The sequence below is a fragment of the Macadamia integrifolia genome, chromosome 4 (genome assembly GCF_013358625.1).
Source record: "Macadamia integrifolia cultivar HAES 741 chromosome 4, SCU_Mint_v3, whole genome shotgun sequence".
NCBI classification, from domain to species: Eukaryota; Viridiplantae; Streptophyta; class Magnoliopsida; order Proteales; family Proteaceae; genus Macadamia; species Macadamia integrifolia.
The window spans coordinates 1380486-1396004 of NC_056560.1; the positions used below are offsets into that span (position 1 = coordinate 1380486).

General features: G+C 38.2%; 2 protein-coding genes across 2 annotated transcripts in view; both read left to right on the plus strand.

The window, feature by feature from the left end:
- Positions 1-3893: 3893 nt before the first annotated feature.
- On the plus strand, positions 3894-7311 carry LOC122077254 (LRR receptor-like serine/threonine-protein kinase RPK2). Its single transcript, XM_042643139.1, has one exon. The coding sequence runs from the start codon at positions 4086-4088 to the stop codon at positions 7242-7244; it is 3159 nt and encodes a 1052-aa protein (XP_042499073.1). The 5' UTR covers positions 3894-4085; the 3' UTR covers positions 7245-7311.
- Positions 7312-8715: 1404 nt separating this feature from the next.
- LOC122075579 (calcium-dependent mitochondrial ATP-magnesium/phosphate carrier protein 2-like) overlaps positions 8716-15519 on the plus strand; it is a 7315-nt gene continuing 511 nt past the window's right edge. The window contains exons 1-4 of the mRNA XM_042640651.1: positions 8716-10057; positions 12707-13492; positions 13632-13722; positions 13834-14296. Coding sequence (XP_042496585.1) covers positions 9595-10057; positions 12707-13492; positions 13632-13722; positions 13834-14026 — 1533 coding nt within the window. The 5' untranslated portion in view covers positions 8716-9594 and the 3' untranslated portion in view covers positions 14027-14296. The remainder of the gene's footprint in view (positions 10058-12706; positions 13493-13631; positions 13723-13833; positions 14297-15519) is intronic.

Here is a 15519-nt window from a genome sequence, read left to right on the forward strand (position 1 = left end):
TGATCCATGAGCAGTGCAGTTGTCTCTTATGGCCAATCTTCCCACAAAGGCAATGGTTGTTGAGAAACAAGAAGAATTAAGTTTCTTTCTTTGAGGTGTGAGATGGGAACCATTAGTGGGTACTTCGTAGTGGATGAGAAATGCATATACATTTATATATATTGGAGATTAGAATAAGAGAGGTGTTGAAGTTCATTTTCCAATTTGAAATAGAAAATGCAAAATAAATATTAAAGAACATTGAGGGATGGAATCTGTTACAGCCAGACACTTGTTCCAAAAAAAAAAAACTTTCTCTTGCACAGGTGTTGATGAGCAAAGACCAATACAGATGGGCTAACTTGAAAAGAAACAGAGAAAGAAAAGAAGTCGAGTGTTTTTTTTTTTGGGATCAGAAGCAGAAGGGCCAAGGATTGAGGGGTTTTTTTTTTTTTTTTTTTCGTCTTGCTGAAAATGTTGTGACAAGTAGAGTTTATAAACCCAGAAAGTCCAAATCCAATCAATTTTACAAAAGCGTCATCTTCATATTTATCCATCAACCGAATGTTTAGGCAACCTAACAAGTGAAATTCTTGGGAAGATGATGTCATGGTCAAATTAGCTTTTCGCAGTCCAACATGTAATAACTCTGACTTTCAAAAATAATAATAATAATAAAAAATAATAATAATAATAACATATAAGAATTATTAGGTCATAAGCCCGTCAACAGATTCAAAATGAGATAAAATAAAATAGCATGGATATCCCTAAAAGTAATTTCGAAGAACTTATCTCTTGCTGTTAGTCTACAAGATTTTTAAATAAATAAATCTAAAAATCAATGATCTATGGAAATAATTTCGATCAATTTCGATCCAATCCCATTCATAATTTCAAAATTTTTTCTAATCTTTATTTATTTTATTTTTTTTAATAATCTTATCTTATAGTTACAAATAATGAAAATTAAGCAGAGAGAAAAGAGAGGCACAAAAGAGGGGTAAAAAAAAATACTTAAATTCTTTTCTTTAGAAGAGAGTTTTCTTTCATCCACAAATTTTAGCACCATCATGACAGTTGAATGCGACTCTTCAAACAAGTCAAGGGTTTTTTGAAGATTCCATGCTTAAAAGAAAAAATAATTATTATCAGCATTTGACATGACAGAGAAACTCTTCACGGAAAGTCAAGAAAAACTTTTTGTTCTTTAAACCCTTTTTTTTTTAAACTGTATCAATTTTTAATACATTATAGAGGTTCTGAGCAAACATACAGCATGATTCATGGAAAACATTGGTCTCAATTTTTATGGAGGACCAATGAGAGATTATGGGGACCACCGAAAGATGCATAGGTGTAGTGTAGGCAAAAGATATATCATTACATGGATGAATAAAAAGACAAAAGGGTATGTCATTAGATGGATAGGTGGTAAATAATTGAATTTGAGTTTGAAATCATATACATTTGCCATCTTATGTATAAGAAAAAAAAAATCTTTTCGAAATGATTGGTGTAGTGAACACAAGCAGTTAACATTCTTTCATATCTTTAATATATTTTCAAATATAGTGCTGAAGCGAAACCATATCCAGTAATTGGGACAATATGTTTTGTCATGTTGGTGACCTATATAATAATAATGTGAACATGCATGTGATCATGTTTATTGTCTTATTTCAATGATATTATGATAATTATTTTGTAGATATATGTAGAGGGCGGAGACAACCAACTCTCATTTTCCTAATTTTTATTATATATAATGCAATTTTATTTTAAAAGTTAAAACTAATGTAAATTAATGTTCACCAAGGTTTGTGAGTCTGTAAGCTAATGTAATGTCACCAGTTTCATATCTTTTCATTTTTATGAAACTTTTCTTTAGTTACTATTTTATGAAATTTTAAATTCACAATTTTCACTAATATGGCCTATGAGATGGTGTGGGTTCTCTAATCGAGCACATCAAAATATGCCATGTGACAAAATGGCTAACCTTAAGTTTATTACAGCTAACAATTGTATCTCGTATCATCCCTACTTTGGAACCCTATATAACATATCATTCTAGTTTTTTTCTTTCAAATGTATAATGTGTTTTCTATTTTGTGAATAAAATGATACTTAAATCCGTTTTGTTAGATCAAGATCATCAAGTAAGGATGTTGTGAGGTTGTTATTTTCTAAATGGTTAGTTTACCCTTGAAGAAGGATAAACTTGCTATTTACCCTATAATATAAAAAAACCCCCAATTCACACGATTGGAAAATAATCAAATGTTTAGTTGGATTTAGGGCTTCTCCTCTAATTCAGACAACCTAACCATCTCCTTCGATCATTCTTATCCTCTGAAGACGAAGTTCACTTGGGGATTGCAACTTACCATAAAAGATATTTAGATATTTTCTCGATCTTTAGTGCTTTTAGCTATTTCCTTCTTTAACCTATCATGTGATCTTGCATTTTGTTTGGAGAATTCTGGTTACATATACTTCTATTAATTCCATACAATTGAAAGCCTTCTTGTGTTCTTGGACCCAACATGAAAAATGATCAGTTCACTAATGAACTTCAATAGGCCTTTCAATGGCGATTTCCTTCCTTAGAGAAATCCATTCCTTTGTTGCAAATTCCTTTAGCTAGGTAAATCTTTCCTACTAGGGTTCATCAATTGTTTTATTTGAGAGTAAAATGGGGTAAAACTATGGGAATGGATGTTTATATAGGTAGACATAACAGGGTCAAAAAAAGTCTTTTCCATTTCTAAACTAATGGTATTAGGCTTTCAGAGGTGCGGTTGATATTTTAGGAAACTAAGGTGGTATGTGATATAAGGTTTCAAATTAGGGGTGATACAAGATAATTTTTCTTTTTTATAATAAGTTTGCTTTAAAAATGAAGTCACTTTTTGATAGGTATTGCTAGTTTATCCATTCCATTCCTGTTTATTAGTGAATGGAGTGGGTCCTACTTGGAAAGCGATACCGACAAACTCGTCAGTTAAATGAGCTTGTGAGCTCGAGTTGTTGGATGGTTTTGAGGAGAAGGGGTTTCTAGACATGGTTAGGTGATTTGCTAAACACAAGTCATTATTTACCGCCTTACACTTTGAGCTCTTTTCTTTGACTTTCCTCTCTCTCCAGATGAGGAGAGAGAAAAAGCGATACCGACAAACTCGTTAGTTAAATGAGCTTATGAGCTCAGGTTGTTCGATGGTTTTGAGGAGAAGGGTTTCCAGGTGTGATTCGGTGATTTGCTAAACACAAGTCATTATTTACCGCCTTACACTTCAAGCTCTTATTTTTGACTTTCCTCTCTCTCCAGATGAGGAAAGAGATCTTAGTAAGCGTAAAATATGGTTCCAAAGAACCATAACCTATTTATGTCAGAAAGATATGAAGCATTTATCCAAAAAGGCTGACAATTGAACTGTTTTGATAATTTAAATCGGCAATATAACTGTCCTATAATTCTCCCTTCCCTGAACGTTCTCTTGGGCTGTCATCCTAGTGACGTATGGGCTCTCGATAACGTGTCTAAATTGTCTACAGCGAGCGATGAGGTGTAGTGAGCATTCAATGACTAGAAGGGTTCGGCTATGCACCTCAGCCGTTGAATGCTCACTGCACCTCATTGCCTCACTACAAACGATTTTGACAGTTCAACAATAATAATAACAGAAAAAAAATATATATATAAATAAAATAAAGATACGCACAAATAAGAAACGTCCCCACACGGCCAGTGCAGGGATTTCTTTCCCTGTTTGTGGATATATAGAAACTGAAAATCGTCCCTTTCCAAGGGAGTTTTAGATAAAACCAAAAAATAGAGAGTAAAATATGACAAACATACAAACAAACAAACGAACACTTCAGTCTTCACGTGTTACTGTGGTTTCGCTGTTTCTTCGAAAGAAGAAAAAAAGGCGAACAAACCTTTATCTGCTGTTCCTCACGACAGGAATGCTAAATTTAGAGCCTCTATACTCTGTTAAATGCGTTTCAGTACGCGTTCTTATATGTCACTGCAACTCCGTTTTGCTTGCATCCTCACCTCGTACTCTAATCAGTGTCTTCCGGCCAAATTGATTTAAACAATGGTGGTTTTAGTGTATCTCGTTCTCTCATTTGGGTTCTGCTTTCCAGAAGCCGTTACCTCTGTTCCTAGGGATGTAATGTCGCTTCTTAGCTTCAAGAGTTCCATTTCTTCCGATCCCTCCAACGTTCTTTCCGACTGGAATCCGGCTGAGAACCATTGCCACTGGTATGGAGTCACCTGCGATCGATTAACTGGCGCAGTCATAGCTCTTAACATCACGGGGACTGTGAGTTCACGTTCGCCTCTGTTAAGCTTCGATTCTACCTCGAAAGAGCCACTACCATTTCTCTCCGGAACTCTGCCTGCTTCCCTTGGGAACCTAACTGAACTTCGGGTTCTGTCGCTTCCTTATAATGGGTTCTATGGGGCGATACCGGCGGAGTTCGGAGCGCTTCGTTCACTACAGATACTCAAGCTTCAAGGAAACAACTTCTCCGGATGGATTCCTGACCAGATGAGATATCTCTCTTCTCTTAGGATTCTTAATTTGTCCTTTAACTCCTTTTCTGGTCCTATCCCGGAGAAATTGATCGGTTCGTCTGGGCTCAGGGCTATCGATTTGTCTTATAATCAGCTTTCTGGAGCAATTAAGATCGATCCTTCCAGTGGGTGCGAGTCTCTTCGTCATTTGAAGCTTTCTGGTAATCTTTTGGTGGATAAGATTCCACCGGAGATCGGAAACTGCTCCAATCTGAGGACTCTTCTGCTTGACGGAAACATTCTCGAAGGTCGGATTCCGGCTGAGATTGGGAATATATTAGAGCTTCGTACTCTAGATGTTTCTAGGAACAGTCTCAGTGATAGTATTCCAAAAGAGCTAGCTAAATGCCGGAAGCTATCTGTTATCGTATTGACGAATTTGGTCGATCCCATAACCTTCGATGATAGCTCGATAGAGACTTCTGAAGTAGAATTCAATGCTTTTGTGGGAGGAATTCCTTCTGAGATATTCTTGCTTCCGAACCTGGAGATTCTCTGGGCTCCGAGAGCCAACCTCGGTGGTAGATTGCCAACTAGTTGGAATGATTCCTGTCAACTGCGAGTGGTCAACTTGGCGCAGAATTATATTGCCGGCCCGCTGCCAGGAGCTATGGGGCTGTGTAAATGTCTCTCCTTTCTGGATTTGAGTTCGAATGTTTTGCAGGGATTCCTTCCTCCACAGATGCCGGTTCAGTGTATGTTTTATTTTAACATCAGCCGCAATGCTTTATCTGGTTCATTGGCAGTATTTCCAAATAGTAGTTGTCTTAGCAGTTTGAACTCAGAGAGCCAAGATAATAATGTCTTAAACTTTCCGATGCATAAACTCTTTGGATCAATGTTTAGGGAGGATTCTGTAGTTTTCCATGACTTCAGCTGGAATGGCTTCTCTGGTTTATTGCCAGTATTTTCGCTCGGAAACGAGTTACTACCCGCTGGACATAGAACATCATACTGGTTGTTACTGAACAATAATCAGTTCAATGGGTCTCTTCCAGATAGGCTTTTCTCCGATTGCGAAAAACTGCATACCTTCACTGTTAATTTGAGTGTAAACCATTTATCTGGTGGAATTTCCCAAGGTCTGCTTCTCAGCTGTGTACAGCTTATGGGCTTTGATGCAGCTCACAATCAGATTGGGGGGTCAATCCCTTCTGGAATCAGCAATTCTCAGTTCCTTCAACGCCTTGACTTGAGAGGAAATAGGTTCAGTGGATCTGTGCCTATTCAGTTGGGGAAATTAAAAGATCTGAAATGGGTTCTTCTGGGTGGGAACCTTTTAACTGGAGAAATCCCTGCTCAGCTTGGCCAATTGGCTTCTTTGATGGTTTTGGACTTATCTTCAAATGCTCTAACAGGATCCATCCCTGCAAGTTTGGCAGATGCTTCTAACCTTGAGGTTTTGTTGCTTGATCACAACAAGCTTTCTGGGGAGATCCCTACATCTCTGTCAAATCTCATAAGTCTTTCTCAAATGAATGTTTCTTTCAACAATCTTTCGGGTTCGATACACTATCTTCGTCACTTCAGTGATTGTGATTGCTTCAGAGGAAATCCATTCCTGCAGCCATGCCTAGATCCACAGTCAGCCCCCCCAGCTGAGCTTCCATTCCCAGTTGAAGTGCAAGAGTGGCGGAAGAGTCAATCGAAATCATCGATTATTGCAATGGCAGCCTCCGCATCAGTTATATTCCTTATTCTCCTAGCTATTGTCCTACTCCTGACATTTGGAAGGAGACAGTTCAGTAGACTCCCCAGCCCAAGGAGTAAAGAAGTTGTGACATTTACTGATGCTCCATCTGAGTTGAATTATGAGAATGTGGTTAGAGCAACTGGCAATTTCAGCATCCGGAACTTGATTGGCATGGGTGGCTTTGGAGCAACTTACAAGGCAGAGCTGTTCTCGGGTTTCTTAGTAGCCGTGAAGAAGCTCTATTTAGGCAGATTTCAAGGCATTCAGCAGTTTGATGCAGAGATAAGAACTTTAGGGAGGATACGGCACAAGAACCTTGTTACTCTTATTGGATACTATATGGGAGAAACTGAGATGTTCCTAATTTACAACTATCTATCAGGTGGAAATCTCGAAACTTTCATACATGACAAACTAGCCAAAAATGCGCAGTGGCATATCATCTGCAAGATAGCTCTACACATAGCACAGGCTTTGGCTTATCTTCATTATTCTTGCGTGCCTCGAGTAATTCATCGGGACATTAAGCCTAGCAACATCTTGCTGGATGAGGAACATAATGCCTATCTATCAGATTTTGGATTGGCGAGGCTTCTTGAAGTTTTTGAAACCCATGCCACTACAGATGTGGCTGGCACATTTGGGTATGTGGCTCCAGAATATGCAACGACTTGCAGGGTGTCTGAGAAAGCAGATGTTTATAGCTATGGTGTGGTGCTCTTAGAATTGATGTCTGGGAAAAGGACTCTGGATCCATCATTCTCCGAGTATGGCGATGGGTTCAATATAGTGGCATGGAGCAAGTTGCTAATCATGGAAGGGCGAGCATCTGAGCTTTTCTTCCCAGAGCTGTGGGATGCAGGGCCCAGAGAGAATTTGTTGAGGTTATTAAGGCTAGCATCAACCTGCACAATGGAGTCACTTTCTGTACGGCCATCAATGAAACATGTTGTCGAGAAACTTAAACAATTGGCGACCATGTAAAAGATAGTTATATTGTCTGTACTCTGGTAATTCGAGTTGTAATAAAACTAATGACAAGATTATGGCATCCATAATTATCAGATCATAACATCAGGATAAGGTATTTGATCCCTAGGAGATTCATTGTGGTTACTAACACAAATGCTCTGTTACTAAAAATTTCAATTTCTGATTATCTTGAATTTTAAAGATGGATTGGATAAATGAAGTTATAGTAGTTCCATTTTGCTCAGCTAGAAGCCTGGAACTGGTATTATATTTTTCTTGTAAAATATTTACGACGAAACAAACAGTCTCATCATACACAAGCCAAAACAGGTCTACATTTGGTTATTTTAGTCTCTCTCTCTCAGAGCAACATCAGCTGTTGCTGATACCTCTTCTGCAATGAAATCTAAACTGTTCCTATGATTATATACAGTTCTTAACATTGATTTCCTCTCCGGCAGTGTTGTTTTTAGCTCAATAACCTGCTCCTGTGCTTGGGGCAGGTTTTGCAGGTGATGAAGAATCAGAACCAAACAATACGAAGTATGGTAAAACATGCGAGCTCCAGTTTATAACATACTCTTGCCTGGAGTTAAGAAGGGGAACTTACTTGATACTTTTGTACAATATATTTGAATCTGTTTTCCCCTTCCATGATTTTGTATTGAGTTGTAAAACCAAAAAGAAAAAGGATTCTGTTTTCTGTTTTCTGTTTTATCATTTGAGGAGTTCCACAGCAAACGGTATACATATCAAGAGGCCATCTCTGTAAATTTGTATATTGCTGAGGCTGATCTCGATTCTGGTCGATCCGGTTTGGCCGATCCCCATATGGAAATTTGATTTAGGGGCAGTTTTTGTATCAATTCTGACCGGTTCTAATCCTACATGGATCATAATCGGTCGGGACTCGGGACTGATCCGATCCTTGAGCGGGTCCCTTGCGAAGCTAGCCACACCCGGTTAATGCCTGCTGACTTTGGTCTAAGGCTCTAGTGGTCTCTGTAGAGGTCAGCCGAAACGGTCTCCGAATCCTTCAATCATTTAAAAAATTGGAAATGTGGGGTAAGCCGCACGTGACTTTTTCAGAGCCAATAAAAATAATAAATAAAGTACATGATTTTTTTTAAAATAAAATAAGTGAAAACCCATAAATAAATGAAGGGAAAATAAGAAGAGGGGAGAGTCTAGTTACCTTTTCTCCTTTTTTTCGTGGGGGTCGTAGAATAAAATTTAACGGGATGAGCGTTCAAACCTCAGCTTTACGCTACAATCTTAGAATCATCATATTTGCGAAGAATAAACGAACCAGAAATTAAATTAAGAAATAGAACTTCCTTTTGTCTCTTCTTTTTTATTTTCATTTATTTATTTTTTTAAGCCAAATAAATTCCCACCCCTCATTTCATTTTTTTTTTTAATGTAATAATAATAAAATAATAATATTATTATCTCTTCTCTCTCTCTGTTGTTGTCTCTGTCACCTGCAACGATCATGTTCATGGATACGTTCTCTTCTGAATTCGCTGGAGATCCATATTAACCGGTACAACACCCGGTACAGTTCGCCGAAGGTGTTCTGAAAGTCGATGTGTTTGCGAACCTGGCCGCGTGGAGCTTCTGGTGTACGATCACCCCTGTTCTGTTCGTCTTCGCTCCCACGAAGCAGTTTTCTTTGGATTCTGCGCAACTCCATATCAGAAACTAGCGATTGTTTGTCTGTTTTCTTCGACGTCCCAACCCCACATTCTTTAAGGTTTTCTTAGTTTGCGCCATTTCTGTTTCTTCAGCCGCTCTGCTCTCTCTTGCGTTTCTCTTTTCTTCTGCGGAAGGAATTAGATCAGATTTCAGAAGATGTCTTGGATTGTTGTCTCCCATAGTTGAATTCTTCGTTTTGACTCCTCTTTTCTTGACCAGAATAGGACTTCCATCGGTCGATCCTCTCTCTTTATTAGGTTATAGAAGAAAAACCTTAAGCTTTGTTTTTTCTTAAAAATTCCTTGTCTTTGTATTCTGATTCAATCACTTCCAAAACTCCGGCTTTTGAGGTCGAATGTAGATCTTCTTCTCTTTTTCTTTTTTTTTCCCTGCTGGAATTTATTCAAAATCCGCGATGGTCCTGTTGAAATGAGTGCCGCTGAATTTTGTAATTTGATTACATTTTATGGATCTAAAACGGCTTTGATGTTAGGTTATTTTATTCTTGATTCCACTAGTGCAGTTCATGGTTTTAGCCTCGAAAGTGATTCTCTGGCCTTTTATTCTTTTCCTCGAAAGTAATTCTTATTCGTTTAAGCGACATTGTTGAAGACATATATCAATTGAAGAAATTCGCGATTTTATGGGTAGGACGCTTTGAAGAATGCCCGCGGCGGGACAGGTCATCGCGCATGTTGGTCTTCCAAAAATGGAGGCAAACCACGCAGCTGAGAGCGAACGGCCTTCAGGTGGTTGCAATCCTGTTAAGAAATCTGGACCTGCAACCATGGATCATGTGCTTCTGGCATCGCAAGAAACTAAGGAAGAGAGGGAGCTGAGGATCCGCAGCCTGTTTAATTTTTTTGACGTCGCCAATGTTGGATATTTGGACTACACGCAGATTGATGCAGGTCTATCCGCACTCCAGATTCCTGCTGAATACAAGTATGCGAAGGACCTTGTAAAGGTCTGTGACTCAAATAGAGATGGTAAGGTTGATTACCAGGAGTTCCGGCGATACATGGATGACAAGGAGCTTGAGCTTTATCGCATCTTTCAAGCTATTGACGTTGAGCACAATGGCTGCATTTTACCAGAAGAGCTTTGGGATGCGCTCGTAAGGGCAGGTATACAATAGTTTCTCTGTTCTACCATCTTATTTGTTTATGTTTTTTCCTACGCTTGTTTAATCCCAAATAGTTCTACCGTGACAAGTGTTAACATGATAAATTACTGTGCTTAGGAAAGTTAATTTAATTGGAACACTATTCTCTTACAACCTTCCAATCTTCAACTCCAACTGATGCACAATACGTACCATGGTATCCATACAGAACCATCAGCTGTTTCTTGATGCTATAACTACGGCTTAATTGAATGATTGTAAGGTTAGGATTTTATATCTCAAGCAGGGAATTATCTGTTGGTGTACGATGTCTTGTATTCTGTCAGAATTTAACCCAGAGAGTACTGGTGCAGCGCCTCTACAGGCAGGATGGTGGTCCCGCTAGCCGGTTAGCTAGCCATGGGTGTTGCAAGGGGGCAGGAGGCCCCCCTGCATAGCAGGGGGTGTAGGGGCACAGCCCCCGCTCGAATTTTTTATTTGAATGCTATTGTGTATTTTCCGGATTAGGGTTTTTCGCTATAGCGAGTGTTTCTTTCTCTGTAATGCAAGCAATACTGAGAGGTTTGAGGGACTAGTGCTGTAACCTTATTCTCCATTGATAGTGAAGCAGGATCTCATCTCACCGGGTACGTAAGCAATCTTGCCGAACCTCGTAAATCTGTGTGCATTGCTTGTTCTTGTTTTTCCATTATCTTCTGCATCATTTTAGGGTTGCGTTTCTACATTATCATGCACATAGAATTTGAGTGTTAAAGTAATGATTTAGGCTTGAAAAATAGGGTTCTTATGGGAGATTGAAGTTGGGAGTTAAATGGATATAGGATTTTTAGTGCTAGCCAGCATGTATAGAAATGGTTCATGATTGGATTCAAAGTGATAAGAGGTATACAAGGGTTTCCTTGAGTGGTTATTCTTTGTCTTATGTTTTAGGGTTTGTAGTTGAAGTTTTTAGAGATGGAGTTGTGGGTTGAAATGGAAATTAGTGTTGTATTGGTGAAACTAGTGGAATTGCAGTGGGAAATAGATTCGACAAATAGGGAAAAGAAGAAGAAGATACAGGTAAGTTGGCTTTACACCAGTCAGAGCTTTAGGAATCGCACGTAGAAGGCTGAAAGTTTCACACATTTATAGATTTGGAGCTTGGATTAATGGATAAATAACAGACTGGATTGTTCTTAGGTGATGTGAATCAACTGATCTGGTGAAGTACCCCCCCAAAAAAAAAAAAAGAGCCAGGATCACATGTCAATTATGCATGTTTCTATGCAAAGTTTCTTTGATCTGCGTCTTCCCCAGTACTGGGGTATCCTACGTAATCCGGCTGATCCTGTTAGAAAGATTAGATTGTTCTCAACTAACATCAATATAGATCATATGGGCCAACCACTATAACCATTTTGGGAGAAAACTAGAAACCAGCTGGAGAGAACTTCTAATCAATTTGTTCGAGATAAATATATGGGTCTATCTGCATCTTCTGGTAGGATTAAAAAGAAGTTGTGAAATCTCATTTTGGAAAAGGTCCAATCAGAAGTTGCAGGGTGGAAGAGAAGATAATATCTCTGACTGGGAAAGTAATCAGATCAAACCTGTGGCAACTGAAGACCCTACAAATGCCATGTTGACTTTTAAGCTTCCATGTTCACAGATGGCAAGCTCTAAGTATGATTTTGGTAAAAAAAAAAATGAAATTCAATGGATTGGGTGGTTGAAACTGTGCAAAATTTGTTAAAAGGGTGTATGGGGTTCATAGATTTTGAAATTTTTATTAAAGCTCTAGTGGCAAGGTAGGGGTTTCCGGATTGGGTCATGCTAGTCCAGCCATTATACCGCTACTGCATCACTCCTTCTGTCAACTGCTGCTATGGGCCTATAGCTTTAGGAAGAATGGGGATGTTGAAACAGGATCTACGTAGCTGACCTTAATTAGTTGGGTCAAGCCATATTTGAGTTCTTTTCCAGATTTTCAAATTTTAGTTTTCTCCGAGTCTGACAAGTTTCCAGATAGTATTAACTTAACTTCTTCATCCTTACAATTTTATATTGTAAGATTTCATGATACTTTTCTTTTGAGTTTTATGTGGTTGATCCACGGTCAAAATCAAAGGTTTTTTCCAAGTTGAAAATGAGTACTGATTTGGTTCATGTTTATCTGGATTCCCCATTTGTAAGCTTACAAACAAAAATGTCTTGGAGTGGAACAGTCTTTGAGCAGCTTGTGGAAATACTATCACAAATAATTAATTGTATGCACCCCTTTTGAACAAGGTATGTACAAACTATGCCTGGATGTCATTTTTCTTATCTTTGTACATTATCAAACTCGGGATGGGAAAAAGGTTTTGTTCACTGTGGTTTGGAGAACAAAGCAAATCGCTTTTTTTTTTTTGAGTGTTAACAAAGCATTCCTGTTTACAAGTTGATATTTTAGTGTTTCCATTGTTTTGTATGACTTGCAAACTAATATATATTTCATTTGGAACGGAGTTAATAACATACGACTGTTTTACCCCTCATTCTGGTTGTCACGGTATTGAGGATATAGCATGCAATCATGCATAGATTCATGGATCTAGAGTTCTCAGTTGATATGGGTCCCTTTTGAATCAGTTATTTCATCTTATAAGTCATGGCAGTGTCTCTTTTGCAGGGATTGAAATTGACGAGGAGGAACTTGTGCATTTTGTAGAACATGTGGATAAGGACAACAATGGAGTTATAACTTTTGTAGAATGGAGAGATTTTCTTCTACTCTATCCCCATGAGGCCACCATAGAGAATATTTATCATTACTGGGAAAGGGTATGTCTTGTAGATATTGGGGAGCATGCTGTTATTCCAGAGGGCATCAGCAAGCATGTCCATGCAAGCAAATACTTGATTGCTGGGGGAGTTGCAGGAGCCACATCTCGTACTGCAACGGCTCCTCTTGATCGACTGAAGGTGGTTTTACAAGTTCAGACGACTCCTTCTCGTATTCTGCCAGCTGTAAAGGACATTTGGAGAGAAGGTGGTTTCTTGGGATTTTTCCGAGGGAATGGCCTAAATGTCATGAAAGTTGCACCTGAAAGTGCCATAAAATTTTATACTTATGAAAAGCTGAAGAATTTGATTGTCGATGCTAAAGGGGAAGATATAACTGATATAGGTACTTCTGGGCGTTTTGTTGCCGGAGGTTTGGCAGGTGCAGTAGCGCAGACTACTATTTACCCCATGGATCTTGTGAAAACCCGATTACAAACTTATGTTTGTGAAAAGGGAAAGGTTCCAAAACTCAGGGCTCTGTCAAAGGACATATGGGTACAGGAGGGTCCCCGAGCCTTCTATAGAGGCCTTATTCCATCTCTTCTTGGGATTATACCTTATGCAGGCATAGATCTTGCTGCGTATGAGGCCTTGAAGGATATGTCGAAAACATATATTCTTCATGATAATGGTTAGATTGATTATCCATGTATCTCTTTTGTTGATTTTTTCTTTTTCAATCAACTTTTTCTCCTGCTTTCTGTTATATAACAGTCTTCTGAATACGGATATGCAATTGTTGTTGAACCCTGAAATTTACAATATTATAGAACCTGGTCCTCTCATGCAACTGGGGTGTGGCACGTTTTCTGGAGCTCTTGGAGCAACATGTGTTTACCCATTTCAAGTTATCAGAACAAGGCAAGTCGGTGATGTATGGATGAGCCTTGCATGTTTCTGTTGATGTGGCTAATTTAACCTTGCTGACACCCTCTGTGGAGCCTAATTCTGTAATTCATCTTTTGTTTCCAGATTGCAAGCTCAACGTTTGAATACAGATGCTGCTTATAAGGGGCTGTCAGATGTATTTTGGAGGACCCTCCATCATGAAGGTATTAGGGGATTCTACAGAGGAATTTTTCCAAATCTGCTCAAAGTTGTGCCATCTGCAAGCATTACTTATCTTGTTTATGAGGCCATGAAGAAGAGTCTAGATCTTGAATAAAGATTTATGTAGCTCTACCATGATTGACAAAGCTGACTTTAAAGTTGACAATGCTGGTGATTGCGTTGATGGTGACGATGGCAAGAATAAGGTCACTAATGGAGTAGTTGATATTATTATATTTATTATATGGTACATGGTATTTTTCCGGTCAGAATATGAGGTGCATGGTTGTGTAGTCAAAAGCTTTTGCAGGGGCATTTCAGCTAGTAACAAGAAGTAATTTCAAAACTTGCATCCAAGTTATAACAAGTGATCACCTTGTGACAGGTATAATTCTGTTCTTCTCATATTGTCCTTAGTTATTGAATAGCACTGTGCGGTTAAAATTGATTTGGATCTCATTATCTAGGTTAAGCATGTGAACCATTGCCATCTTCTCATGTCTAGTTCTGGTAGTTGATAATTTGATATTTGTGGCTACTCAAATTGCTTATCTCATGTGTTTACCCTTGTTTTTTTAGTAATTCTTGAGCAGGAAGTAATGCAGGCCTATTTTAAATTTGAGCCAGGTTTTCATAATGGTTTGGGTTGGGCTTTAAGTTGTGGTCTTTATTATTGTAATGGGATGAAATGGGAAATCCCAAAAATGGGGGTCTTAAGAGGTGCACAAAAACTAATATGTTATTAGTGGATCCTGCATCTATTGTCAATGTATCCTTTTGTTAGTAATGTCAGGCAACTAGAGTCTTTATTAAGAAGGTTAGGAATTTTATATTTTAAAATATTAAATCAAAACAACAACAAAAAACTCAGCCTTATCTCAACTTAATGGAGTCAGCTACAGGATCTATGCAAAGCACTGTAGGGAAAACTGAGGTACAAACAGGAAAGGAGAAATGAAGACAAAAGAAAATAGGAAATGACAAAGATAAATGACTTAAGGATGAATGACAAAAACCCTACCCCAAAAGTCTGCTAGAGAAACTCAACACTTACACAGAAATCTGAATTCTGAACTGACCTCACATAAAACTTTTCAAAAATATCTAAATCTCAAAGAAAATGAGCTTCATATAACTAGGGTAACTCAGAGCGTAATAGTTCTATATGCAGAAATCAACCCTTTCTGGGAAAACCAGAAACCAACCCTTAATGGGCCCACATCAAGAATTGTATTTACTTTTTCATTGTTTATATATTACTGGTTTTATTTTCTTTTGGGGTCTCTGTATTCAGGATCCTTGGATCTGCTTCATTTCTACATTGAGATAGATAATATAATTAAGCTTTGGTTTTGGACATTTTAGTTTAGAATGTTTAGTTTTCCTTTTTTTCCAGGCATTATGTTAACCAAAAAAGTAATTTTCATAGTTTTTTCGTTTTATATTAGTGTATCTCCAATTTGAGGGTCAGTGAATAACAGATGTGAATTTTCTATCGCTTTTCCTTGCGACTCAGGTGCTTGGTTCTACTTTATTTTCTGCATTAGGATAAGATAATTGAGCTTTGGCTTTACTCTAATAGTTAACTTCTTTTTTTTTTTTTTTTTT